The sequence below is a fragment of the Drosophila ananassae genome, chromosome 3L (assembly GCF_017639315.1).
Source record: "Drosophila ananassae strain 14024-0371.13 chromosome 3L, ASM1763931v2, whole genome shotgun sequence".
NCBI lineage: Eukaryota > Metazoa > Arthropoda > Insecta > Diptera > Drosophilidae > Drosophila > Drosophila ananassae.
The window spans coordinates 16,784,054-16,810,879 of record NC_057929.1 but is presented as its reverse complement, the minus strand read 5'-3'; the positions used below and the strand labels follow the sequence as shown (position 1 = coordinate 16,810,879).

Sequence of the window (26,826 nt, the reverse complement as noted above, 5' to 3'; positions counted from 1 at the left end):
TTGTTGAGGAACCACTCCTTTGCCTTTTTGCTTGTGTGTTTTGGGTGATTATCCTGCTGGAAGACCCAAATAAGAGGCATATCATCTTCTGCGAAGGGTAACATTACAGATTGCAAAATATCCACATAGACGTGTTGATCCATTATAGATTTTATCCAGTGTATAGGACCTACTCCATTATATGAAAAGCACGCCCATAGCATGACGCTGCATCCTCCATGCTTTATAGTCTTTGTGGTGTACTGGGGCTTGTATTCTGAATTCTTCGGACGTCTGACATACGATCGGGATCCTTTACCACCATACATGACCACCTTGCTCTCATCGGACCATAAAATATTCCTCCATTGCTGGGGGGTCCAATTTTTATGCTCCTTAGCAAACTTAATACGGTTAGCAATATGCCTGGCATTTAAAAGTGGGATTCAGGTCCTTTTTTAAAAGTGGATAAAAGTGGGCAATATTCAGGTCCTTTTTTAGATCTGTAGCAGGCTTGAAAGGTTCCCTTTTGCTATGGCGAACCAACCTTTTGACCTCTAGAGGGGTCATAGAAGGCTTCCTACCGCGTGTTTCCTGGTTTTTCTTATAGGTTATGGCGTTCCTTATCATTTTATTTGAACATCCAACAAGTCGACCCACTTCTCGAAAGGATTTTCCATCCTTGATCAACTTTTTGATCAGGTCACGCTTTTCATCCGTGCAGTGTTTTCCACGACCCATTTGAATTTTTTTTTTTAATTGAAATAATTAAATTGAAGACAAATTTGTAAAACACGTGCTTTAAGTCGCTGAAATGTGACCATTTCTTTGTGAATTCTTTAGAGATGGAAAGTGGTGCTATTTTTATTTTCGTTTCTTTTGCGATCTTTTTTAGTAAAATATTAAAAAAAAATATTAAAACAAGAATTTGAGTAACTATAACTCTTTTTTTGTTTAGTAAGAATATCATTCTACATAAAAAAATTTTATTTGAATAAATTGGTAACATTATTACTATTTTTTTTAAAGCCCAATCGAAGTGTGATGTAGTGGTGCTATTTTTTTTTCGCAACTGTAACTCTAACAAATATTGAACGTCACTTATGAGCCCCATAATTTATCTCAGTGTGCTGTTACCAAGTGGCAACCCCAAGTGTAACGGCTTTTAGCGGCAAACAGCTGATTTTGGCAGAGATACCAGACCACTTCCAATTTATTTATAAAATGGCAACCGTGCCGCATAGTCGCAAACAACAAAGCTTAAAATAAGTAAACATTATCAACTGAGGCTTGTTTACTTTTGGAAGATAAGATTTTACTCAAAGTCTAAGCTCAAAGCGGGCTAGGCGTTTCGTTTTGAATAGTTTCTTATCGCAAAAGCTGCAGTATTGTTTACTTGCTTATCAGTTGTGGCCATTATTCATTGTGCGCTTAAATAGAATCAACACAATCAGAATATATACACACATTGGTGTACATATTTCTAGTGCATTAATAGTGTTTGAGTTTATGGGCGTTGCATTTATGTTTGCTCGCATAAATGTTTATTCACATTCCGCGAACTGAGTATAGACCGAGTGCGTGAAAATAGAAGCCAAACAAATCGCGCTTTCTTTGGTGCTGTCTCCGTCTCGGATGTTCGTTCACCAGTTGCTCACCTGGAAGCGATGCCCTCCCTATCACGCCTTCGTCTGTCTTTTAGACGCAACGACTACGCCGCCGGAACAGGTCTTCTCAACACCTGTGAGTATTCTTTCAATGCCCCTGTAAGCCTGTAAGCCCTCTAAGTTCTTACTTGTTAGTAACTGTTATTACTAAGCCGTTAGCTGTAGACTTAGTCATCTATTTCTTCCATATTTTAATCTTGAATTTTTTAGGCTTTCAGTTTGGTGAACCACTTTTTGTTCGAATTCTGAAAGGGCCTTCTAAAAATACCCACCTGCTTTCCAAATATTGATAAACGAATTTTTAAATCTTAGGCAGTTTCAATAAAAAGATAAGATATGGGTTTACTACACCTGGATACTGAAACAGTAGCTAATAAAAAAAAAGGAAAAATAGAAAAAAATAAATAAATAAAAAAAAGTTAGAAACTGGCCCATGAGGGGATCGAACCCGCGACCTTCGCGTTATTAGCACGACGCTCTAACCAGCTGAGCTAATGGGCCGTGTTGGTCTGCTGCGTTTAAAAGCTTTTTAAGTTAGCTCTGGGAGCAGTCCCCCAACTTTGTTGCATACTTTTTCAGGTTTTTTTAAGGAAGGTACATTTAATATTAAATCGCCCATTCCCCATTCTCATAGAGGGCCAATTTATCTGACAGTTTATTTAGTGCCTGGCCTACATATGCGCGTGTATTCCTCGACGACATATGTATATACGATTTTTGAAAACTTTTCACGGTCTCCTGCCCCGTTTCCGATTCACCCTTGTTGCCACCATCCTTGGCGATTGCCGCTTCGGCTCGTGACGAACCTAAAAAGGCGAACGGGACAGGACAGGACAGCACGGAACAGGGAGCTGAGAGTTGTCCTTTTATAACTGTATAGGATTCGCAGTTGGCTTTTTGCTTCGGTTCGGTTAGGACGTGTTATTCGGATGCGGATGCGGATGCGGTGGCAAGTAGATTGCCATTGCCAGTGCCAGTTTAAAAGGCGGCAAGTTCCCAGGACCAGGACTAGCTTTCATTTTTGCGTGTTTGTTTTTTCATTTTTTTGCAATTACACCGCGTAGACGTAATTGAAGAGGTGTAAACTCTCGGTTTAGCAGTGTCGTGCCAGTTCGATAATTCGAAGGTTTCCGCTTTAAACAAAGCCCTTAATTATTTAAACTGGCACAGATTCGTAGCGACGACGGCGAAGGCGAAGGCGAAGGCGTGTGTTTTCGGGCTACTTGAAATTTTGGTATCACCAGATTTGAGGAAATCGTGGCTGGTATTTATATTCCTCCGCTGCATATGCGTGACAAGCAAACTCCATTAGCCTTTGCCCCTGAATGTCAGAAAATGCAATGAATTTTTGATGTTCCGCAGTCGGTAGTCGGTGAGGTCCTTTAAAATCGCTTGACTAATGGCAGCGTCTGGCTCGTCAGTTGTTCCGGTTCTCAACACCTGTCAGAGTCAAGGCCCCCACAACCAATTGGGAATGTGAATTTCGGGAAACGGAAATAGTCCACACAGACCGAGAGGCGGATAGACGGAAAGCAGGAAAGACGGAAGAACGGAGGCCATGAAACCCCCCACCAAGTCAGAGGTTAAGCGCCTTACATAACCGCACCAAGATTCGAGATTAGGGAAAGCGGTTAGCAGCCCACATGTGCCTTTCGAGTGCCTCCAGACATTGAATCCTGACCAAGCAGTGCCTTAGCTAAGATGTCGGGGAACTACCAGCGCCAGAGTCTGGAGCTTCGCAGTCCGGACAACGGATCCGGTTCGGTGGATGATGCCGATGGCCGCGACCGCAACTTGTTGGGCTCCACGGCCAGCCAGCGGCGACGCCAGCAACGTGTGGCCCAGCAGCGCCAGGACTCGTGGTTCCGGCACTCCATGCCGCCAGCCATCAACCGGGACTTCGAGTCACTGGAACACTTGACACCCCGGGTCTCCGACGGCCTCGACGAGCAGCTGGCGGCCTCCGTGTCCCACAGTGTCCACAGCGGCGGCAGCGTAACACTCTGCGGACGAACCGCGGATCACTCCAGCATCCACCTGAACAGTGCCAACAGCAACCTGGGCTTCATCGACTCGGACACCCCGAACACGCCAGTGACCCCCGTTTCGGGGCTTCAGCCCGCCCCGGCCTCGGTGTCCACATCGGCGGCTGGCACTCTGTCCTCGCGACGTCGCTCCGGCTACCGCAAGGACTCCAAAGGATCCATCCTGTCGCGTCAGAGCGGAAGGAGTCGCGTTTCCGTGCTGGCGAATCGCGGCCTGCGAATGACCGCCTCATTCTTGCGGAGGAAGCGCACGGAGTATGAAGGTGAGTGGGATGTGGTCAGTCCTCTTTCTAGGCTAGTCCCAACCATCTGTAGATATTGCTAGTGGCCAGGGGGAGAGCATCCATGGGGCGAGCATCTGTGGCGAGTGTCGCCACATCCGTTTTAAATCAATATAGCAGGCGCCAGGAAGTCCGGACATTGGTGGAGCGAGTGCCAACAGCCCCGGGGGGTGTTCTACGTTTTGTTTACTTTTCAGAGACTTTTTCTTAGCAAAAAATAAATATTTGTTTAAGTAATTTTGTATTTTATCGGCTTGGAATATCATGTACCTGTTTAAGTTGAACTTTGAAGACTGCTTTCTTTGAATTTTATATAAAAGTTGCTGGAACTTGTGCCAAAATATAATAATTATCTTGCAGGTGGGGGCTGAGACATGACTTCCCAGAGAATAAAGTTTCAAGTTTCTGCCAAAGTTTTGGAGGAACTCGTCTTACTCTTCCTTTTGAAAAGATTTTGTAGAACTTTTTGTTAATTTTCGAGAGCTTAAAGTCGGATATTCTTCATCGTGTAGTATGTTGAATCATAACTCTATATTTTAGACTTAAATGACCTACTTGAAACCAGTCCTGAAACCAGATTGACCTTTAATGCAAGTAATGCAAAATAAACTCCTCAACAAATGAAATTCAAAAGTCAGAGATGTAAGCCCCTTTTCAGATACATATGTGACAAGTGCCGAGTACCGAGCTGAGTATGCAAACTGGCTTAGCCCTCCACCCAACCAGCCTAGGCCTTCTGCCTTCTAACCCCCGGTGGACTGACCCAGATTGCATGTTCTCGGGTGGCACGGCCCACAGGAAGGGCACGTCCTGCTGCCGCATGTGTGGCATTGGGGATTCAAAAAGTCCCTTCTGTCGAGCACTCAAATGAGCGGAAACGAAATAAAACCAACTGCAGCCACGACTTGGGTTTAAATTTAATGCACATATTCTTATAGATCCTGCCTAGATTCTAGACAGTCTTCTGGGCCTGGAGTATCCAAGCCCGCAGCTCGGCCACATTGGCGTACACGCCTGGGTAGTTGGCCAGGGCACATTCCACTCCCCAGGAGACGACTCCCACCAGCTGGCCACCAGATACCAGTGGCCCGCCAGAGTCGCCATTGCAGGAGTCCTTGTTGGCCATCGCCGCGCAGATCATGCTCTCCTTGATCCTCGATCCGTAGCTGTAGGAGGAGCTGGCGCACTGCGAGCGTGACACTATCCGGGTGTCGATGTAGTGCAGTGTCGAGGTGGAGCTGTAGCTGTTGTAGCCGATCTTGCCCCAGCCCGTAACTGAGGCAGCTGCTCCATTGGCGGGACTGACGGTGGCCAACGGAATGGCCTTGATGGTGGAGCCGAAGGTCAGGGACGTCCGCAGGCGCAGGACTGCAATGTCGTTCACCTCCGTCGCCGAGTTGTAGCCCTCGTGCGCCTTGAAGGCCGCCACCTGGACGAGAACTCCTCCGGACGAACGTCGACTGGAGCCAGCCCTAATCCGGAGCCCGGACGCTGTGATCGGAGACTTGAGGCAGTGGGCGGCGGTCACCACGATGTTGTTGCTGATGATGCTGCCGCCACAGTGGTGAGATCCCGATGTCTGCACGGAAACCATCCACGGATGGTTCTCAATTGTGGCTGCTACTCCTCCTACTATCCTGCCCCCCAGAGGCGATTGTGGCTCCATGCCGGTGGGTATCGCGGCGCCATATCCCAGGGCCAGGGTGGCCAGCAGAGCAGCTATCTGGAGGAGGAACATTTGATGTCTTGCTTGGAGTCTCTCGATGGCCAACTACCGACCATCGAGGGCCTTTTATACCCTTCTGGCAGGCGATTAATTTTCGGCCCGTGCGGATAACAAGAGTCGTATATCACAAACCGTATCTGGAGCTGATTGCCGGACAATTGTCTTCAGGTGCTGGCAGGTATTATCTGACCAAATCTCGTGGCATAGGTCAGTGGCAGAGCTTAGCCTTATCGAGAATGTGTTGTTTTGACGTACAGGGGCCCTCCAAGGCCATAATCCTCGCATTTCTTCTCCGCCTGCCTGGAAATTACCCAATTGTAAATATTTCAAATGCAGATTACTCCTTCCGCCCCAGTCAACGCCAAACAAAAGGCGTTGTAAACTTCTAGACCACTATTGCATCCAAGGGCGAAATACACGTAACAAAGTAATGACAATTTAATATAGAATACTACGTTTAATATATATATTAATACAAATCATGGAATAGCCCGCTGGTCCGTGGACTCAATTTCCTCTCCGCCCAGCCCATAGGAAGTGCATTAAGCTCGAATGACAGTCCCACTAAGCTCGAATGACAGTCCACAAGGACACTAGTTTATTTGCTCCCAATTAGGTTAAAAGTGTCACGTTCGGTTTACAACTTCCGCTGGCCCTTTCTGTATAAATGGCGGACGAGTCATAAATTTGGCTTCTGCTCTTTGGCGAAGCAAGTCTCTTGGTCCTGGGGCAGGCCGTGGTGCTAAAAGAAGGCCTTGGAATGTCAAATAATTCAAGAAATGAACCCGCATCCACTAACCAAATCGGTGTCGGGCAAGAGCCGTCTTCTCCAGCTGGTCAGGTTCTCCGAGTAGGTGTAGTACTCCACGACCCGGTTAAAGGTCACCCGTTTCTTGGGCCTTGCAGCCTCATCTCCGCCTCCATCGGCTGTTGGTGCTCCCTCCTCCTTACCCTTTAGAATAAGAATGGATTTTATCAAATAGGTTTCTGACTCCGCTTGAGACATGCTTGTAATTGGTAGCAAAATATAAGAAAATTGTAAAAAATATATATTCAGCAGAGATCTTTTTAAACTTTATATAGATTGATAGTTCGGGTTTGAATGAAACTTAACAATTTATAATAATGACTAGAAAAAAATGGCTATTTGGTTTCTAAATATTTTCAAAAAGTTTTGAAAAGATTTCGAGAAAAAGATTTGTCAGAAGTGGGATTCGAACCCACGCCCTCAGAGAGGACCAGAACGCTCACTCGCACTTTCGTTCAGAAAGCAAGATTCTATATCTTGAGTCTGGCGCCTTAGACCGCTCGGCCATCCTGACACTTGAGATCCGTCCGCCCAAAGTGCCAGCCTTAAGTAATGGCAGGAAAAAAGGAACAATAAACTGCCAGTTTATATTGTCTATAAAACCATTTTCAGCTCCGTGCGATGATAAGATCGCTCAATAAACCGTTTAGCGTGATGGCCACAGCAAATTAAGATACCCCACACGCGCAGTTGGATTTTGGGGCATGGGAATGGGGATGGGGATGGGTAATTCAATCATCCTTGATTGCAAACTAAATTGACATTTTGCTTGGCTTGGAGGAAGTAGAGCGAGTTAGATCATCCTTGTGACATCATCTCGGTACTTGGTGGTATCCCGACGTGCACGGCGTGAGATAACATTAGAAGCCAGTTAGCTAACCAGGCCCATAATTGGCAATAGTTTGTCTGTGTCTGTTTGAGAAAGTTTGCGCGATATGATGCCATTAAATAAATGGACACTTTTTTAATTTTCAAAGTGCAGATAAAAAAAGGAAATTTAATAAAAGGGACAAAAAAAAGGTAGTTCTTGGCCCATGAGGGGATCGAACCCGCGACCTTCGCGTTATTAGCACGACGCTCTAACCAACTGAGCTAATGGGCCATGTGAGACTGGCGGTCAAAATTGGTACTAGAACAAAGCTGTTAGGCAACAGTAGAAGTTCTATGTTATTTATAACATTTCTCTTCTATGTTATGTTTAACAGTGGTATAACAGAAGTGTTCTCTGTTAATACTGTTATACATTCTGTTGCGCTCACACAACTAGCGCTTCGGACGCACAACTAACATATGTCAGGATGGCCGAGCGGTCTAAGGCGCCAGACTCAAGATATAGAATCTTGCTTTCTGAACGAAAGTGTGTGAGCGTTCTGGTCCTCTCTGAGGGCGTGGGTTCGAATCCCACTTCTGACAAAATTTTTTGTTCTATTTTACAATGATTATTATATTTTATTTATTTATTTTTATTCTTTTATTTTCTTTACAATAAATATTATTATGTAATATTTATAAAAATAAATAAATACAAAAATAAAAATATCTAGACACATGCCTAGATTCTGGATTCAGTTTGGGCGCCAACTGTCAACAAGGCCCATTAGCTCAGTTGGTTAGAGCGTCGTGCTAATAACGCGAAGGTCGCGGGTTCGATCCCCTCATGGGCCAGCTTTAATTTTTTATTTTAATTTTTTTAATAGTCCTTTTTCTTGGGATTGTCAGGTCCTTTCATATCCTTCATTTGTCAGTCTGATAGTGTCATTGCTGTGACAGAAGTTAGATGCTTGATAACTAATTGCTAGTTGTAGGGACTAAGTTTAGCATGTGGCGTGCAGCTAGTGACATGGGGGGGCATAGTGACTCCATGGTAAAATTGATTTCTTTTGGGGCAACAAACCTCTGCTGCGGTATGGCAACCCCGCCACGTTGATATAAAAATCAAAATTTAACCCCCCATCTACCCACCCACTGCTGGACGCCTCGCAAAACGTAAATACAAACACTTGATGGCAGGCAGGCAGTTCGCTCTGTTGCTTGCTAGCTGGCCCGCCAGCTTGCTCATTCGCTTTTCGAATCGCCGAGCAAAAAGACGTGCGAGCGGGCGGCGTTTTGGACTCGACCGGTTAACGAGGTCGACGTGTTCTCTGTTAACGCGATTCGTCGTTACTGACAAAAGTAAATACTGGCTATTTGAATACTTAGTCAGAGGAGCAAATATTTAAAGTTTTTTCGGGTGATCTCAGTTCAGTTATGCGATGCACAGTCATCCGTAAATCCATTATTTCGGATACACATAAGTGACTAACTGACTAACTGACTGACTGACTGACTGACTGAGTGAGTGAGTGGTTTAATGGGGAAACGACTTCCCCAAAGGTCAAATGTAATTATTTTGGGTACCACTACTGCGCTACTGCTGGTGACTGCCTAGGTGGGACATTTGCTGCATGGACTTGGACAAGTGGTGCCGCGGCGTCAATTTATCGTTTGATTTTCATGTGCTATGTGCTATGCTATATGCTTGTGCTCAATGAAGAATAGCAGCTGTACAATCGTGTATACAATTTGTACATGCACAGTGAGAAATAGTTGCCAAAAATGATAAAAATATTTATAGAAATATGGTTTCACAATCCCCCCCAACAAGAGGCCTATAAGGAGGTCGCTTTATTGCCATTGTCTGTTTATGGAACTCTGTTGTCTCTACAGCTATAGTATCTCTATATCTCCGATTCTCACTCTCTCTCTAGAGAGTTTGAGAAAAAGATCCGTCTTCTCCTATATCTCAGTCTGTTTACAATTGCAATTGCAATGTAAATGCTGTTTAGACCGGTTTTCTTCACAAAACACAAAAAATGTTTTCGTCATCGGTTCCGCTCTCTTATTGCTTTTTCTGATTTGATTTTTTTTTGTTTCTGTTAATTTTCGCGGCTCTTTTACCTTTTAGATTGAATATTATCAGACATTAGCCGCTGTGGGGAGTGCATGTGTGAAACAATTCACTCTTAAATTGCACTCGGCTGACAAAAATCGCGGGGGCTGCTCCGATCGGTTAGTGAGATCCATTTAGTGCCAGGCATTATGCCACTGCTTCGGTGTGTTGCAAGTCCCCAGAGATACAGACTCTACAGGCCCGAAGGTAAACAATTCGTCATCGCTGTGAGAAAGTCATACTATATAGTGTGTATAGTTAATATCTAAATTCCCAGCTGATCTGTACACTTTTCTTGCCAACTGCCAACTGGCAACTGGCAACTGCCAACTGCCAAAAACTGCTATAGAAAGTTGTTTCAATCTTTTATTAATTTTCGTCACTTTTTCTTTCATTTGCCAAACGAAAATGCATTAATTGACAGGCGAAGGGCGAGAGATATACTAACGTGCTTCTCTAAAAATACCCATAAATTAAGAAAAGTGACTTGACAGTTTCGTCATGCCGCCCTGAGCGCCTTCCATGTAGGGTTCCACTTCATACTAGAATGCACATCTAATTCGCATTTATATCCACCTCTCCCCCAACCACCTCCAGGGCACTTATATAAGAACACACCAACTGAGGTAATCAAGCCTAGAATTACTTTATAGACTCCCCGTATTTGTACTTGGAGGAGGTGTTTCATGGATTCCGTCTGTGGGGGGGTAAGGGGACGTAGCCCTCAACGATGACATCTGCGAGGGGCTCCAACCGCCGACCGCCGACCCACTATTGGTCGATTGCCAATAATTTCTATCGATTCGGTTCTCAATTGTCTGAGGACGTCTTTGTTGAGCTGTCGTCTTGCGGATGTGACTACCAGTGGAAGTGGCAGTGGCAGTGGCCCGCCCCCAAAATCGGTGACACAGTCAGGCACTCTCTTGTGGATCCTACACTCCAAGTATCTGTATCTGTGTCTGTTTACCTTTTGCTAATGCCCGCGCTATCTCACAGATAAGACGAGTACAGAGTGCCTACGAGTACAGATACAATGCATTGTATCTTTTTCTCATAATTATCGAGTGACTTGACAGAAAAACTCGACTTCCCAGCGTGCCAAAACAGTTCAAGTGTTTTATTTTAGAAACCCAGACATCCAAATACTATAACTACCAGTTCCAATTCCCCTTGTGAACTCACTTTATTAGGCATTTCAACGGAATTTGTTTTGGATTTATATGAAAATCCACAAATAAGTAAATGTGCTTGGAATGAATCCAAAATACTTATTCCTATGCTGGTATTTTTAGATGCCGTCGTGTCCGGCGGAATAAATTTTTATAGCGTCGCAGAATATACATACAACATGGGCCATGTTTTGAAAGATATTTACAAAAATCCGAACTTGCGTCAGACTCCATAGTGGGGTAATACTGTTCCGGATAGTCCCTGCAATCCCTGATAATACCGGATTGTTGCAATTATTGGTGCTGCCCCATTGCCTATAAATATTAAAGACTAATTTTTCACTCGACCGGCAATCGGTTTACCTCTGATCCTATGTAGTATATAATTTTTTTCGATTTTCCAGCACCAGCCCCAGCCCCAGCCCCTAGGTGTAATTGTGGGTGTGCGTGTGTGTTTGTCCAAGGCCATCAGGATTTGATTGTCGGTTGGTGGCCACCATATAGTACACATGTTCCCAGACTGCAAGGCATTTGCTTTTCAAGAAAATATAAAAAACTGGAGCAATCGATAAACTTCACTCGAGTCTCCCTTGCACTTGCCATTCCCTTGCCATTGGGATTTCAAATTGAATTTATAGTCCAGTCCGGCAGTCCCCCCTGTGGATAACCGGAAAATCCTTTAACTGTCATGTTCCCCAATGACCGGTTTAATGACTCTGCGGTTGCCATAATTTTCTTGATGTTTGTATTCTGTTTTTGTACCATCGAGTGACCGACCAGTGGATGGATGGTATTTATGGTCGCATAGCACGCATATTGAATATGTTGGTCTTTATCACTAGTTTAGCGCGGACAGCCCCAAAAAAGGGGCTTCATTAGCTTCCGGATTTCGTTCCGAGGTCGTTGCTCGTTCCTCACCTCCCTGACTCTTAATAATATGACATTTTAATTCCTTTATGACGGTCTACCTGGCGTGTTTACCTTGCCGGCACGAGTGCCAGGTCCCCCAGGATACCCCTCCAGGGTCCAGTCTGTTGTCCAGCCTTAATTAATCCAAAGTGAAGTGTACAGACTATTTTTATGAGCTGGCTGTTTGGACGCTCAATCAGAGGAGTTTTTAGAAAAGATTAAATAAGAACAAGCCTTCGTTTATGGCTTTTTTTTTATAACTTTGGGGACATGTGGTTTTGGTTAGAGATTAGAAATAAAGTCGATTGTGAAACCAATTTTGAAAATTAATCACTGTTTCCAAGGCAGTTTTTCTATGAATATATTATTCAAAAATAAGTATTATGCATCAGCACTTCAAGCCAACTGAGCAGGCATTTGAAAATCGAACCAAAAATTGATGAAAATTGCAAAATGACAGACACAACGCCAAATCCAAAGTGCAATACAGAATTTCGCGAAACCCTTTTGCGGTTTTTAAATTAAATTAAATTCAAGAATTAATTGAATCGTGTCGAATCGCTAGATAAGATCTGGAACGTGAGTGCAATTAGTCGGGTTGCGGAGCCATGTTAACATGGCGGACTCCGGCAAGAACAATGCACCACCGGCACCGACTGGCAGATACCTGGGCGGCGAGAATCCCGCCCAGAACGGCTACAACGGCCATGGCCAGCGACCTGCGTTTCATCGGAATGCCAATGATGATGGCTATCGACTGTGGTCCAGTGTCCAGTCGTGGATGGGCGACCGCATCCGGCGGATGAGGAGCGAAGTTATGCGCCGGACAGCCACCACAGGACCTTCGCGGGCCGAGGTGGGCCTGGCCGGCGGAGAGGACAGGCCGCAGCGCGTGGACCAGGGGACGCAGGCTGGTCCGAATGCCGACCGGGAGGCGGCGGCTCCCTCGGAACAGCACCAGCAGCAGCCGCAGCCGCAGGCAGCGGGTGTCACGGAGACGGATGCTAGCATCCAGCACCGCCGACTGTCCGCCACCACCACGAAGGACAGCAAGATCTCACTGAAGTATCTGCTTAGCAAGACGGGCCTCAAAAGGAGCAAACACAAAAAAGGTGCTTAGTGTGTATTTATTTTTTTATTTTTAATATTAAAAGTTAGGGTATATAATTAGCTGAAAATACTCATTTAAGATTTGTTGTGGCACTTGGAAGCTTTTACTTTCAGTGCGCAGGCGTCGTCCTTTTTGTTTACTCTCTCTCTGCCCCACTCTTTTGTCGGTCTTTGTTTTGCTCGCTGCTTTCGCTTTCGCTTTTGTTCCTGCAACTTACAAGCCGTGCCCCCCTTGGGGCAACCACCCCCTTACCCATAACTACGCATGGCTTTCGGAGAGCTTCTCTTGGAATGCACCACGCAGCTTTGGGCGGGATGTGGGCTAAACTCAAGGGGTTCCCAACCTGGGCGATTGACACCTTCCCCCCGCTATCTCTCTAACACTCCCCCTGCCACACATTGTCCTCCCTTTTCCATCCTCCTTGCCACACCGATGTCCTTTGCGAGTTCCTCGGGGCGCGTAGGAATTTATTTCAGTCGTAGTATCGGAGCTCAGGAGAGCGCACGTTGTATCCAAAAGTTCGCAATAAAAACTGGCTCGGCAGCTGTGTCCATTGTTATATTTTATTTGATCCTTTTTGTGAAAGTGCTTACATATCCTTGGCAGCAGTTGGCCATAAAATCGAGTGCCAATGGATGCGGTTCTTGCGAAAGAAGTCCCATAAATCAGTCACGTGCTGGAAACGCAGCCGAGGAGGAACTTGCGACAAATCGATATCAGAAAACAATTGAACACGTTGCCCAGGTGACACACCCGGAAGCCATGTCTTCTCCAGCAGTTATCTGGATAATAAAGGATATGCTATAATCCTGGTGGAAAAGAAAACCCATTAATCGTCGTGTGTATACATATGCTAATGTGCGTGCCACAGAGTCCGCCCCGCCAAAGGGAGGGAAAATATATGTTTTCTTATACGCACTGATTGAAAACGGTAGCGCAGGCGTCCTTCGCAGGACTCTTACACTCTTATACCAGTTGTCACGCCCACTTGTGGCTGCCTCTCTCCATCCCCTCAAAGAGTCAAAGAAGTCCCGTCCATCCTGGGTTTTCCCAAGCGGAATCAGGACGAGTCCCCAGGCGAGTGCATTGCCTTTGTGCCCGTTGGCGATTGCGACTCTGGATCCGACGAATTACCCGGACCCGGGGAAGAGGAAGCCGACGGATTGGCGGAGGCGGAGGAAGCGGAAGAGGAGGGGACAGCATCGGGAGATCGGTTCCGGATCCGGTTCTTGCAACTACTGCGTCGTGGCAACATGGACTTTCGCAACGTTTACAAGTCGATGCGCATTCGCTGGAGTCGTAAGTTCTCGAAACCCTAGCAGGTCTATCAAAATTTGTATTCAAAATTCAAAAGACCCCCGCCCCCAAAAAACAATGATTGTCCAATGCAAGCCCATTGACCCCGTCAACACCTTGAACTACCTCCTCAAGAAGCACAAAATCATTCCGCGCCTCTTGAAGTGCAAGCCGCGGGGCGTCATCGACCTCTTGTATCCCTGCAACACCGAGATTAAGACCGGCATGCAGGTCATCATCAGCGAGGTGATCAAGGAGCCCATCATCCGGTATCGTGCCGATCCAGAGAAGTACTACACCCTGATCATGGTTGATCTGGACATACCCATGAAGAAGGACTACCTCATCTGGATGGTGGGCAACATCCAGGGCTGTGATGTGGTGCCGGGACAAACCCTGGTGCCGTACAACAATCTACGTGGCCAGGAGGGAGACCCCGTGCATCGAATCGTCTTTCTGGCCTACCAACAGTACCTCGAGTTGGACTTTTACGAACAGGACATACCCAGTCCCGATCCCGAATCTCGGGCGAACTTCAACTGCGCCGAGTTCGCCCGGAAGTACGCTCTGGGGAATCCCATAGCCTGTAATTTCTTTTGTGCGCTGTGGGAGTGGGGCTGGTCGTCACTTTTCGCCTCCGGGGAGGTTGGCTTGTAAACTATGTGATTTTCAGGGGGTTTCTGGATTTTATTAAAAAAAATACTCTTTTTTGAAAAGATTTTGTAGACTCATTACTGGGCTATCCATCATGTATCCACCTTATCACACTTATTATACCTAATGACCTTATCGTAAACCCCTTAATTATCTTTCCAGATGATGAGGACTTTACCTCCTCGGCCGGCTACGATCCGGACGATGGACAGAAACGTGTCATAAATCTAAATGCGCCGCAGACCACCAAGTACTGCAATAATCGCATAACGACGGCCAAATATAGGTAATTACCAACTCCCATCACCCCGATAAGATAACACTAAAGCCTGCCATTATCCTCTTGGCTTACAGTTTCATTAGCTTTCTGCCCGCGTTCCTATTCGAGCAGTTCCGGCGGTACTCCAACTGCTTTTTCCTGCTAATTGCCATGTTGCAGCAAATTCCGGAAGTATCGCCCACGGGACGCTACACCACCCTGGTGCCATTGATGTTCATCCTCTCGGTGAGCGCCATTAAGGAGATAATCGAGGATATTGTGAGTGTTTCATAGATAGTTAAGTCACAGGAGTCACAGATAACATTTGAATCCCTTCCAGAAACGCCATCGGGCGGATAATGAGATCAATCATCGAAGCATCGAACGGCTGGACAGTGGCGCCTGGATCACAGTCCGATGGTCGGAGCTCACTGTGGGCGATATCATCAAAGTCACCATCAACACATTCTTTCCCGCCGATCTGATATTGCTCTCCTCCAGGTACACTGCCCATCAATTGATCTCAATTCCACGATCTATATTAATTTTAACCTTTTTTAATAATTTCAATAGTGAACCGCAAGCCATGTGCTTCATTGAAACGGCCAACTTGGATGGTGAAACGAATCTGAAGATCCGGCAGGGCGTCACAGCTACCGCTGGCCTGCTGGAGACCAAGGACCTGCTGCGTCTGGAGGGCAAAGTCGAGTGTGAGCTGCCCAACCGGCACTTGTACGAGTTTAATGGAGTGCTGAAGGAAACAGGGAAGCCGTAAGTTATTCATATTATTTATTTTTTGTTGAAAAAAAAGCTAATCTCCGTTTGTCTTTCCAGAACCGTGGCCTTGGGCAATGATCAGGTGCTCCAGCGTGGTGCTATGCTGCGGAACACGGCGTGGATATTCGGAGTGGTGGTCTACTCCGGCCAGGAGACCAAGCTGATGAAGAACTCTACCTCGGCACCACTGAAACGCTCCACCGTGGACAAGCTGACCAATACCCAAATCCTGATGCTCTTCATGATCCTCATCTCGCTGTGCATCACCAGCGGTCTGTGTAATCTCTTCTGGACGCGGGAGCACTCCGATACGGATTGGTATTTGGGCTTGAATGACTTCAAGAGCATGAGCCTGGGCTACAACCTGCTGACCTTCTTCATCCTGTACAACAATCTGATACCCATCTCGCTGCAGGTGACCCTCGAGCTGGTCCGCTTCCTGCAGGCGATCTTCATCAATTATGACATAGAAATGTATCACCAGGAGTCCAACACGCCGGCCATGGCCAGGACCTCGAATCTCAACGAGGAACTGGGCATGGTCAAGTACATATTCTCGGACAAAACAGGCACCCTCACCCAGAACGTGATGGAGTTCAAGAAGTGCTCCATTGCGGGCCATAGCTATGTGCCGAAACGCACTCCGGAGGAGTCACTGGTGGTGCAGAACATTCTGAGTCGGCACCCGACCGCCGCTGTGATTGAGGAGTTCCTGGTACTTCTATCCGTTTGCCATACGGTGATACCCGAGAGGAAGGACGATGGCTCCATCATCTATCATGCTGCCAGTCCGGACGAACGGGCCCTGGTCGAGGGTGCCCAGAAGTTTGGCTACATCTTTGACACCCGCACCCCGGAGTATGTGGAGATCAATGCCCTGGGCGAGCGCAAGCGTTATGAAGTCCTGAATGTCCTGGAGTTCACCTCGACGCGGAAACGTATGTCCTTGATTGTCCGCACCCCGGACAACAAGATCAAGCTCTTCTGCAAGGGCGCCGATACGGTGATCTACGAACGACTGGCTCCACAGGGTCAAGCTTTCAGGGATAAGACGCTCCGCCACCTCGAGGAGTTTGCATCTGACGGCCTGAGGACACTCTGTCTGGCGGTGACCGAAATCCGACCGGATGTCTACGAGGAGTGGCGTCAGACTTTCCACAAGGCCTCCACAGCACTGCAGAATCGAGAAAGCAAACTGGAGGATGCGGCCAATCTGATTGAGAACAATCTGCGCCTCCTGGGAGCCACTGCCATTGAGGATCGGCTGCAGGATGGCGTGCCGGAAACCATCGCTTCTCTGCTGGACGCCGGCATCTTTATCTGGGTGCTCACGGGAGATAAACAGGAGACGGCCATTAACATTGGCTACTCCTGTCGCCTGATATCGCACTCCATGGACATAATAATCCTCAATGAGGAGAGTCTGGACGTAAGTAGATAACTTTGAAGTTCATATCGGATATTAATGAATGACTTTCTTTAGGCCACTCGCGATGTCATCCAGCGGCACTATGGCGAGTTCAAGAGCTCCATGGCCAAGGACGCCAACGTGGCGCTGGTGATTGACGGCACCACCCTGAAGTATGCCCTGAGCTGCGATCTGCGCAATGATTTTCAGGAACTCTGCCTGCTCTGCCGCGTGGTTATCTGCTGCCGGGTCTCGCCCATGCAAAAGGCCGAGGTGGTTGAGATGGTGACCCTCAACACAAAAGCTGTTACCTTGGCCATTGGTGATGGAGCGAATGATGTGGCCATGATCCAGAAGGCCAGTGTGGGCATTGGAATCTCCGGCGTAGAGGGTCTCCAGGCGGCCTGCGCCTCGGATTACTCGATAGCCCAGTTCAGGTATCTGCAACGGCTGCTGTTGGTGCATGGAGCCTGGAATTATGCCAGGATCTCCAAGCTGATCCTGTACAGCTTCTACAAGAACGTGTGTCTGTATGTCATTGAGCTCTGGTTCGCCGTCTATTCCGGCTGGTCGGGCCAGATCCTCTTCGAGCGCTGGACCATTGGCCTGTACAATGTCCTCTTCACGGCTATGCCCCCATTTGCCATGGGTCTCTTCGAGAAGTTCTGCACGGCGGATACTATGCTGCGGTATCCACTGCTCTACAAGACGTCCCAGAAAGCGAAACTCTTCAATGTGAAGGTTTTCTGGATCTGGATCTTCAACGCCCTGCTGCATTCGGTGTTCCTCTTCTGGCTGCCACTGGTGGCCTTTACGGGAGAAGTAATCTGGAGCGATGGGCTGACCAGTGACTATCTAATGATGGGAAATCTGGTGTACACGGTTGGACTACCATACATTGTAGATCAAGACTTATGTTTAACATATTTCCTCTATTTTCCAGTACGTTATTGTAACAGTTTGCTTGAAGGCTGGACTCATCACCAACTCCTGGACCTGGCTAACGCACTTGGCCATTTGGGGCTCCATAGTGATGTGGTTTGTGTTCCTGGTGATTTATAGCCATGTATGGCCCACATTTAACCTGGCCAGCAACTTCCGCGGGATGGATATTCAGCTGCTTTCGACGCCAGTCTTTTATTTCGGACTCTTTCTGGTGCCCATTACCACACTCCTGGTGGATGTGATATGCAAACTGTGAGTAACTGCTATATTTGTATTAATTAATAACTAAATATTATGTATTGTTTAAAACAGGATACACAACACCGTGTTCAAGACTCTGACGGAGGCTGTTCGGGAAACGGAGATCCGACGCAGCGACGTCTCAGAAGTGATGGCCGAGCCGCGATCTTCGTAAGTAGCGAATCAGGGCCTTCCCAGACCTCGTGTTGTCACGCTTACCTCCTCCGGACAGGAGGCCTCCATACATACCTCCATATATGTATTTAGTTTTTGTTTGTCCAAAAACGAGAATCGAAACTATATATTTTCAATTTGAATTGTTGCGCATTTGCTGAACTATCTATATACCTATCTATATATAATAACTAGACCCCTAAGACGTTGATATATCTATCCCAGTAATCATATCTATCAACGCCGAACCGAAGGCTGATTGAACATAAGTGCCTGCACCCACAAACACACACAGTATATCCTGCTTTTTGTAGACGTTGCACAAATACTATTTTTGATACTACGAGTAGTTGTTTTAGTTACCTTGCCTAGCGTTTGTTTTTGGGTCATTTTATGCGTTCCACTAAACCAAACTCAAATGCCATGAAGTTCATTCCGTAATCGCACTGCCACGTCCTCCTCGAATTGTGTTTGTTCAACTTTTGATGTTCGTAGTTGCTGCTTATAATGCTGTATTTTGTGAAACCAAAGTATACTATTAGCTCTATTGGCATATATTCTACAAAAAATTGCTCGAATCCTACAAAACTTAACTAATTAGAAGAAGACTACGCACACAGGATGATATAAAAGACAACAGAACACACAAAATGTTATGAAAACTACTTTCAATTGTAAAGGAAGTAAGGAAACTGACATAGTCCTTAGAGGATAAATGTGTACATAGAATTAGAGTTTAACTAAGTTAAGTTGTTGCGGTATTTGCGTCTGATGAGTGATAATTGTGACCTATTTAGAAATCAAAAGAAAGAACGGTGCACACACCTAGAATATGTAAAATACCTGTTTCTGTTTAACTATAGACTACTATTTATGTATTACTCTAGTTTGTTACGCATCTTGTAGACATTGTTGAGCAATTTTGAATGCAATTAAAATTTTTAAATTGGAACTACAATTGGATAACATGAGTCGAGGTACTATCGCCTTTCGCTTTTTGTCATTTAAAGCGCATTTAAAGAAACAAACACAATTTAATTCAGTCGAGACTGAAGCAACATGTATCAGAATCAATGGACTAGCCCTCCATCCACAACACAAGGCCAAGTAACTAATGAATGTCTATCCCTAAAATGTAATCTCTCTGTCTTCCTATTTATCCCGCATCACCCGCATTCCCCACGACGATGTGTTCGCCACCTTTGCCACAACCATTCACCATTCAATTGATCCATTCCAAAAACCCCATTCAATATCCCTGCACTCATGCGACGACGCCTCTATAGAGAGTCGAACTTTGGACGAAACTTCAGCAAGCTAGTACGTTCCAGTGAGGTCCTGCTATCTTATCGGAAACTTCGCCGCTCAAAGCAACGACCCACCAACGATCGCGAACTCAAAGGACCCGCTCCCCGTCTGATAGGCAACGAGACGAGGCTGCGGGTGGTTAACCTGGAGATGGAGGTGGACACCGAGGAAGCCCAGCGGGACAGGCAGCGGCAGTTGTGGCGGGGTGGACGCCCGTCATCGCCAAGCAGGAACCAAAGCTCCCCCTCAGGTAGTTCGCCATTCACCGGCACTCTGCACATGTGAGCCGGCAAAGAAATCACCCGAAGAAGGCAAATCAAATGGAATTATTATTTGAATAGTGTAATTTCGTATCTGATAAGTGTGATGAGTGTGTATGCATTGTAAAGTATTGTAATCTGCATTCCGACACGGGACTATTTCCCGATCCGCATCCCAGAGTACCTCCTAAGAAAAGTCGAATTCATATCGTAAAAAAACCGAATCATAAAACTCCATGAGTATATGCGGAGCCCTGTCTCTAGGTAGTTAGTATGTGCTAATCAAAACTATTTTGCCAACTGTGATAGTGTCTAAGGAGTAGTTAGCCAGATATATATAGACACATATATACCTATATATATGTATATGTATGGTAGGATAGGCCAATAATCAGGGAATGGCTTTTTTGTGAGTGCCATGTGTACATGACATCATTCCCACAAATTATTATAATCGTATGTACCTATATGTTCTTAGCTATATCTCTTTTCTATGGCTGGATGTATAATATTGTTTAGACTTTTGAATAAGAGACTTGCCAAGGTTGTACAAAAAAGCGAAAAAGTTAACGAGAACTCTTCAGAGTGTGTCACCCCCACGAATCTGTTCCGTTCTGTTCGTTTCTACTAAAAAAAAAAAATCAACCAAAAATTGCAAAATGATTAACCAACCGAACTATGCATAATCATCCCAACGTTAACGTTTATGGAATGTGATGGTACTATCCCTACCCAGCCCCCTCCAGTCGATACGTATGTATCTGTTTTGAATATATGTATCTATTTGTGTAAACCCGCACCGTCCTCCACAGCCCGCATGCAATCTTATCCGGCCATGAATGAAATATATATTAATACTAACTGAATGGCTGCTAATTTGGTTCGATCTGATCAGCGACTGATCCGATCTGCTCTCTGCACTTGTACTTACTTTTATAATTTATTTCTGTATTACTCGACACCTCAAACTCAAATGCGACTTAACCGATCACACCACACACCAACCCACACACCAAAAACCAAACACCCAAATACAATATCTAATCAATATATTAATTTAATAAAAAGTCAAAGAGTCAACAGCAAAATTCTGAAAAATGTTTATTTGAAATTTCTCTGAACGTTTTCTGCGTATAATGTTTCAATTTTCTGTGTGCGCAGTACCGCGTATGCCCTGGGATCTATAATTCGGTGTAAGTAGAAATCGTAGAAACCACAAAAAAAAAAAAGCTGAAAAATTCATTACAAAAGAACACCCACCATACACACCACCACAACACAACACCCACTTTGTCACACATACCACAACGTCACTTTCGGGAGGAAATGAATATCGTTTGAGAAGGATAATGTCAGGGATAGAATACTGCTATATGGGGGAACCCCAAACTTGTACAACTTCTACACTTTATGGACTTTTTATTTACCATTTTGTATGTAGCGTCAAAGGATTCGTTGTAATATTTTTTATATATATAACATTATTATCGAGACTCGCATCGTATTCGTTTTATTTGCCAACTTCCAAGTATGTAGGCTCTACTCCATTTATTACGTATGTATTCTGCATGCCCCTTTTCAATTTGGTACACACCTGTACACACCTCGTTGCTCATCCCAATAATTGAATAATTGATATTTCATCAAAATATATATATGTATGATCCGACCCGAACCGAACCGACCTGGTCCAACCCTACTACCCCCGATAGTATTCGGATCTTGATCTTGTGTATTATTGTAAAGTATAACTGTGTAAAGTGCTAACAATTCAAAATGGAAAGACCTAGCTCCTAGCTCCTAGAAAATAACAATGTCCCGCTAAAGAAATTTGATATCCTTTACTAAAACCAAAATATCCGACCCGCTCAAAAATTAACCCAACAGATTGACGGAAACGGCCCGGCTGCTACGTAATGTCTTTACCCGTCGTTCCAACACGAGAGTCGAAACGGAGCTAGAACTATCGCGTGAGTACCACTAAGTTCCAGGCGTCCAGGCGTCTAGTGAGGCTAGGACTTGAGGCTTACTATAGGTCCGGGGCTCCTTCAGAAGGATACGTTGACACGACCAATACACGCTACAACACACATGACACACTCAAACAACAGATCCACCATACACACATTGACACCACCGAATAGGTGATCGTAAATGATATTAATCCATGTCCTTGTTATCCTTCCCCGTCAGATGGCTATGCATTTTCCCAGGAGGAGGGTGGAGCTGTGCCCCAGTCCATTATCATACGTGCTTATGATACGAATCTGCCAAAGCCCGAAGGCAACTAGTCGGAACAGGTATCCGTATCTCACCTGCCGAGGAGCCGAATGTATATAGAAATCCCGAATTCAACGGAACACCATCATCATACTATATATATATAATTATAATTATAAATATCGAAGGTACGGCGTGGCCATGGCTGATTTAAGTGATTCTAGTGTTAGCCAGAAGGAAGTAGAGGCACCTCAGCAATCACTCTATTCTGGTAGGCCAAAAAAACTCGCACTACATTTATTCTCTACGTGTCTTACAACTTCAGTACTCGATCGATAAAAAAAGTAACAAAATAACATTTTTTGTAGAATTCACCTAGCATTGAATATTATCGCATATATTTCTCTATCTTTGCTGTTATTTATTTTGTAAGATCGCAAAATATGGTAGAAAAATCGATAAACAAAAAAAAAAGTATATTATAAAGAGGCTAAAATTTGATTTGGTCATTTGTATCTTATCCTTGTCCTTGGCACTGCTATGTGATACGGATAATGAGACTTGCATTCGTTTTTTAAAAGGAAATCTATCTCTAAGTAAACTGTAAACATTTGTACCTACATATATGCATTACATATTGTGAATTAAACAACAACAACAACAACATATTGATGTCGTCAAAGATTCTGTATTTTTCGGTCACTGACCCACTGATATTCACAGAAAATAAATCATATTTCTCGTATCTTAGGGATGTTTTTAATGTTTTCTATTGATTTCAAGAAAGCTTAACGGATAATAAAAGTTCGTATTATGGCGCCAACATTTTTAACAGTGCGCCTAACAGCACGGAGACTGTCAAATGTACTTAACAGCGACGAGCTTATTATAACAGTGGTGGACGAAAAAGTTGGTAAGCCTCTTCTAGTAGAAGCATATTTCTAGTCCTGTTTAGATTTTCAGCGCCTTGTTTTGGGCGTGTAGCTTAGTACTATAGCCTATTACTAACCATAGTCTCATAATTATACTCATATAAAAGTAATCCCATTGCGTATATGCTTTTAAGCTTGACTTTAATTTAAATATCGTTAAATTTTCAACACTAAACGATCCATAATCAAGGTATTTTCAACACTGGCCGTCAGAGCCGGTGTTACTTCATTGATTAACGATAAACCATTAAATAATTTAAAACGGCTCCATGGTAAGTTCAATATTCAACTTTTTTAATATTTTAATCAAAGTTTGTATGCTTTTAGATTGGCTTACAACTCTTCATAATCCCACTTAGTCTGGTGGTCTTGCTCCATTGTGGGGTTTCCGAAAATCTCCCCAATATCGTGCTCATCCTCACCGACGACCAGGATGTGGAGCTGTACGGGATGCATCCGATGGTTAAAACCATACAAAAGATCGGTCTCGAAGGTGCAGCTTTTTATCATGCCTACACACCTACGCCCATTTGCTGTCCGGCCCGGGCCAGCCTCCTGACCGGAATGTACGCCCATAATCATGGAACCCGGAACAATTCCGTCAGTGGAGGCTGTTATGGCTCGCGCTGGCGTGAGTCCTTGGAGCCGAGAACATTGGCGATGCACCTGCAGCGTCGGGGCTATACCACATTCTTTGCCGGAAAGTACTTGAATCAATATTCTGGATTAGAGACGCCTGTGGGATGGAATTCTTTCTATGGCCTACAGGGAAACTCACGCTACTACAACTATACACTGCGCGAAAATAAGAACAATGTTCACTACAAAGAAGTCTACCTAACGGATAAGTTACGAGATCTGACCGTTGATTTTCTAGAAAGTGTTTCCCAATCTGCGAATAAATCCAAAGAGGTTGAGAGACCGTTTTTTGCTATGATAACTCCACCGGCGGCGCATGCTCCATTCACACCAGCTCCGCGTCACGACGGGGTTTTCAACAAAATAAAGGCTCTACGAACTCCCAGCTTTAATAAGCCAGTGGATGGTAGGAATGGGGCAAGAGGTCTCTAAAGATTGTACTAATTAATCTTATTTAAAATTCCAGATAAACACTGGTTGGTGCGATCATCCTGGCCCCTGCAGGACAAGACCATCGACACCATTGACTCCTACTATCGCAAGCGTTGGGAAACGCTCCTAGCTGTTGATGAACTGGTGGAGAAGGTGGTGACCAAACTAAACCAGACAGGCGTCTTGGACAACACGTACGTCATCTTCTCATCGGACAATGGCTACCATGTGGGGCAGTTTGCACAGCCATTCGACAAACGTCAGCCGTACGAAACGGATATTCACATACCATTGCTAATTCGTGGACCTGGAATCGCTCCCGGTAGACGCATTGATAGTGCCGTCAGTCTAGTGGACATTGCGCCCACCATTCTGTCCTGGGCTAATGTATCTATTCCATCGTATATGGATGGCCACACCTTCCACGAGATGCTCATGGAAGGTCCTGCCCAGAAGGTGCCGCTGGTGGAGCGCTCCTTACTAATCGAATACTGGGGTGAGGGTAACTTTAGAACCTACAATCCAAAATGCCCTGGATCTTACAGAGATCGCTTGGCGGAGTGCACCCTGGAGGCGGATTGCCATTGCCAGGATGCGTGGAACAATACGTACGCTTGTATTCGGGAAGTTCGCTACGAGTTGAATCGTATTTACTGCGAATTTCGGGATAACGAGGTATGATATTTTAAAAGAAAAGCTACGCTTTTATTTATTGCTCTCTATTGTAGAACTTTCAAGAGGCCTATGATCTCGACCTGGACAGTTACCAAATGACGAACGGTGTCTATGATTTGCTGCCAATTGATAGAGCCTTGCTGGGATTGAGGCTCAATAATCTGACTCGCTGCTCCGGCCAGGAGTGCTTTGTTTGAAGCTCTGAGGATGCTATTACGTGCAAGCAAAACCAAAACTATACTCTTAGTTTTTCTATGGAATTTATTACATTTAGACTTTATGTGATTTAAGTAGCTATGAACGTAGTATGTATTTACACAATCTTTATAGTCTAGACACCTTGTTTTTTCAACCGATTCTATCAACCGGAGTACTATAAAGAAGAAAAAAAAGAGCATTAAAAAGGGAATTCGATTTCTTTTCGGGTTATGGGTACTTACATGCTGAGTACCACGTCGCCCAGAGACGATAGCATTTCCATTTTGGTCCACAGAAACAGTGCGGCCATCCGGACGTTTCCAAACTGAAACCTGGCTATTCCACACACCAGCCTGATCATCCCGAGCCACAAAGTTTTCACCCTGGACGCGGGCAGGGCTGCGACGGCTGCGCTGAACCACAAATCCTCCGGGTCCAAAGTCAACAGTACGATCAGGACGCTCTACGTGGAACTGGGGGCTACGGCGATTGCGATGAATGTAGATGCCACCGTTGCCAATGATGACTCCGCGATCCGGACGCTGCACAACGATCTGGGGGCTACGGCGACTGCGTTGAATGTAGAATCCTCCATCGCCGACATCCACAGTGCGACCGGGACGCTCTATGTGGAATTGAGGGCTGCGGGGAGGACGAGAACCTGTTGATCCTGCTGGTCCTCCATAGGGAGCATCCGTGCGGGCGGGACCCAAGTTTTGGGCCGTAAATCGGGGGCCGCTAATAGTGTGAGAGGCTGGAATGGGAATATAATATTTTTAGTTAAAACTTAAACCCTTTGAAAAGTTTTGCGATTCTCACCAGGATTCTTGCGGTTTACAAAGGTGTTCCCGCTCTCATCGGTGTACACATGCTCGCCCCTTGATCCTGAGTTCTCGAAGACACCACCCACCCCGGGAACCGAGTAGGAGCCTTCGTTTTGGCCCCTAATGTAGACCTGATTGCCAGGTGAACCGAAGACGTGAGGACCATTTCGGCCATCATATGTGTGTTGGGGATCCGCAGCTAATGAATGAACTTATATAATCAAGTTTTATTTTTAAATTATTTATAAAATCTCACCAATGCAGAACAATCCGCAAGCAGAGATGGCAATTAATAGGAAAGATTTCATTATGATCGATTAAAAAGCTCGGCTTCGACTGACAAACCGCAGTAGCGCCAGCTTGCCATTTATTGCCCCAGGGGTTTCGATGAAATTAGCGGGCCGGCAATCTTGTTTACAGCGATATGGCTCAGAATTTCCCAAACGTCAGACCGCTCCGATCTGACATGGCAGTGCGATCGGGAATTTCTGAAAAGATTGCTACACTGACCCACACCCCTATCTAGCTCCACAGACCGACCGACCATTAAACGCATCTGCATAATCTATAAAAGCGATCTACCTGGTAAAATAAACGTGTTTGTATATAATATGTATATTATGATAGTTTATTTGGAAGAGCTTGTAACAACTAGTTAATAACAACCTGATCTTAATAAAAGTCAAGCCATGACAAGAATATAATATCATATGCAGTATAAGTTCTTTCCGGACATCACGTTTGCGATGGAAGATGGAATTGTCTGAAAAGTATTTGTTTCACCAATCAATAGGAGAAGCTTTTAGGAAGAGGCTTGGGTTACCTGGTCCTTTTATAAAGTACAGTAAACAGTGCCTATAAAGAACCATTATTATTAGTAAGCCTGTTTAACTATATTTTAACTTTTATGTGATGAAATATACAAAGTTCCATTATCAACTTGTACTGCCTCTCCTCAGGA

The 26,826-nt window shown here is 45.2% G+C and overlaps 6 protein-coding genes and 5 non-coding genes across 23 annotated transcripts; 5 read left to right on the top strand and 6 right to left on the bottom strand.

Moving 5' to 3' along the window:
* The first annotated feature begins 1,204 nt into the window (after positions 1-1,204).
* Positions 1,205-22,831, top strand: LOC6494051 (phospholipid-transporting ATPase IA). 13 transcript variants are annotated; one of them, XM_014907130.3, is made up of 11 exons: positions 1,206-1,722; positions 14,737-14,860; positions 14,929-15,112; positions 15,174-15,334; positions 15,407-15,604; positions 15,668-17,039; positions 17,094-17,900; positions 17,962-18,215; positions 18,276-18,374; positions 21,833-21,915; positions 22,139-22,831. In XM_014907130.3, exons 1-11 carry the CDS (start codon positions 1,647-1,649, stop codon positions 22,234-22,236), a joined length of 3,456 nt encoding a protein of 1,151 aa, XP_014762616.1. In that variant the 5' UTR covers positions 1,206-1,646; the 3' UTR covers positions 22,237-22,831. The 13 variants fall into 13 exon arrangements, 12 of the variants coding, with proteins under 12 accessions (XP_014762620.1, XP_014762616.1, XP_032306242.1 ...); XM_032450351.2 differs by lacking the exon at positions 1,206-1,722 and adding an exon at positions 2,248-3,954; XM_032450352.2 differs by lacking the exons at positions 1,206-1,722; positions 21,833-21,915 and adding exons at positions 2,248-3,954; positions 21,107-21,138.
* Positions 2,074-2,147, bottom strand: Trnai-aau. The gene has a single exon. It is a non-coding gene; the product is annotated as a tRNA-Ile (tRNA).
* On the bottom strand, positions 4,872-5,745 carry LOC6496529 (trypsin alpha-3). Its single transcript, XM_001961043.4, has one exon. The coding sequence runs from the start codon at positions 5,708-5,710 to the stop codon at positions 4,925-4,927; it is 786 nt and encodes a 261-aa protein (XP_001961079.1). The 5' UTR covers positions 5,711-5,745; the 3' UTR covers positions 4,872-4,924.
* On the bottom strand, positions 6,113-6,796 carry LOC6496528. Its single transcript, XM_001961042.4, has 2 exons — positions 6,498-6,796; positions 6,113-6,440 (listed from the first exon to the last, which is right to left on the bottom strand). The coding sequence occupies exons 1-2, from the start codon at positions 6,702-6,704 to the stop codon at positions 6,378-6,380; spliced, it is 270 nt and encodes an 89-aa protein (XP_001961078.1). The 5' UTR covers positions 6,705-6,796; the 3' UTR covers positions 6,113-6,377.
* Trnal-caa lies at positions 6,898-7,020 on the bottom strand. Its single transcript has 2 exons — positions 6,983-7,020; positions 6,898-6,942 (listed from the first exon to the last, which is right to left on the bottom strand). It is a non-coding gene; the product is annotated as a tRNA-Leu (tRNA).
* Positions 7,535-7,608, bottom strand: Trnai-aau. The gene has a single exon. It is a non-coding gene; the product is annotated as a tRNA-Ile (tRNA).
* Positions 7,799-7,919, top strand: Trnal-caa. The gene is made up of 2 exons: positions 7,799-7,836; positions 7,875-7,919. It is a non-coding gene; the product is annotated as a tRNA-Leu (tRNA).
* Positions 8,098-8,171, top strand: Trnai-aau. The gene has a single exon. It is a non-coding gene; the product is annotated as a tRNA-Ile (tRNA).
* LOC26514687 (protein D2) lies at positions 13,930-14,636 on the top strand. Its single transcript, XM_014908554.3, has one exon. The coding sequence runs from the start codon at positions 13,999-14,001 to the stop codon at positions 14,575-14,577; it is 579 nt and encodes a 192-aa protein (XP_014764040.1). The 5' UTR covers positions 13,930-13,998; the 3' UTR covers positions 14,578-14,636.
* A 396-nt stretch (positions 22,832-23,227) lies between the features above and the next one.
* Positions 23,228-25,238, top strand: LOC6494052 (N-acetylglucosamine-6-sulfatase). The gene is made up of 4 exons (XM_001961040.4): positions 23,228-23,369; positions 23,425-24,142; positions 24,203-24,843; positions 24,897-25,238. Exons 1-4 carry the CDS (start codon positions 23,367-23,369, stop codon positions 25,038-25,040), a joined length of 1,506 nt encoding a protein of 501 aa, XP_001961076.1. The 5' UTR covers positions 23,228-23,366; the 3' UTR covers positions 25,041-25,238.
* On the bottom strand, positions 25,087-26,564 carry LOC6496527 (immune-induced peptides). Its single transcript, XM_001961039.4, has 4 exons — positions 26,122-26,564; positions 25,861-26,064; positions 25,284-25,795; positions 25,087-25,216 (listed from the first exon to the last, which is right to left on the bottom strand). The coding sequence occupies exons 1-4, from the start codon at positions 26,171-26,173 to the stop codon at positions 25,205-25,207; spliced, it is 780 nt and encodes a 259-aa protein (XP_001961075.1). The 5' UTR covers positions 26,174-26,564; the 3' UTR covers positions 25,087-25,204.
* Positions 26,565-26,826: the final 262 nt, after the last annotated feature.

Excerpts from the sequence above, each read along its gene's own strand:
- LOC6494051 (XM_032450348.2), top strand. The coding sequence starts at position 3,348 with ATGTCGGGGAACTACCAGCGCCAGAGTCTGGAGCTTCGCAGTCCGGAC. Across the intron at positions 17,040-17,093 it reads TCAATGAGGAGAGTCTGGAC|GCCACTCGCGATGTCATCCA; the intron begins GTAAGTAGATAA and ends GACTTTCTTTAG. Across the intron at positions 17,901-17,961 it reads TGGGAAATCTGGTGTACACG|TACGTTATTGTAACAGTTTG; the intron begins GTTGGACTACCA and ends TCTATTTTCCAG.
- LOC6496529 (XM_001961043.4), bottom strand. The coding sequence starts at position 5,710 with ATGTTCCTCCTCCAGATAGCTGCTCTGCTGGCCACCCTGGCCCTGGGA.
- LOC6496528 (XM_001961042.4), bottom strand. The coding sequence starts at position 6,704 with ATGTCTCAAGCGGAGTCAGAAACCTATTTGATAAAATCCATTCTTATT. Across the intron at positions 6,441-6,497 it reads TCTTGCCCGACACCGATTTG|CACCACGGCCTGCCCCAGGA; the intron begins GTTAGTGGATGC and ends GCCTTCTTTTAG.
- LOC26514687 (XM_014908554.3), top strand. The coding sequence starts at position 13,999 with ATGATTGTCCAATGCAAGCCCATTGACCCCGTCAACACCTTGAACTAC.
- LOC6494052 (XM_001961040.4), top strand. Across the intron at positions 24,143-24,202 it reads CTTTAATAAGCCAGTGGATG|ATAAACACTGGTTGGTGCGA; the intron begins GTAGGAATGGGG and ends TTAAAATTCCAG. Across the intron at positions 24,844-24,896 it reads GCGAATTTCGGGATAACGAG|AACTTTCAAGAGGCCTATGA; the intron begins GTATGATATTTT and ends TCTCTATTGTAG.
- LOC6496527 (XM_001961039.4), bottom strand. The coding sequence starts at position 26,173 with ATGAAATCTTTCCTATTAATTGCCATCTCTGCTTGCGGATTGTTCTGC. Across the intron at positions 26,065-26,121 it reads TTGCGGATTGTTCTGCATTG|CTGCGGATCCCCAACACACA; the intron begins GTGAGATTTTAT and ends TTCATTCATTAG. Across the intron at positions 25,796-25,860 it reads TGTAAACCGCAAGAATCCTG|CCTCTCACACTATTAGCGGC; the intron begins GTGAGAATCGCA and ends TTCCCATTCCAG.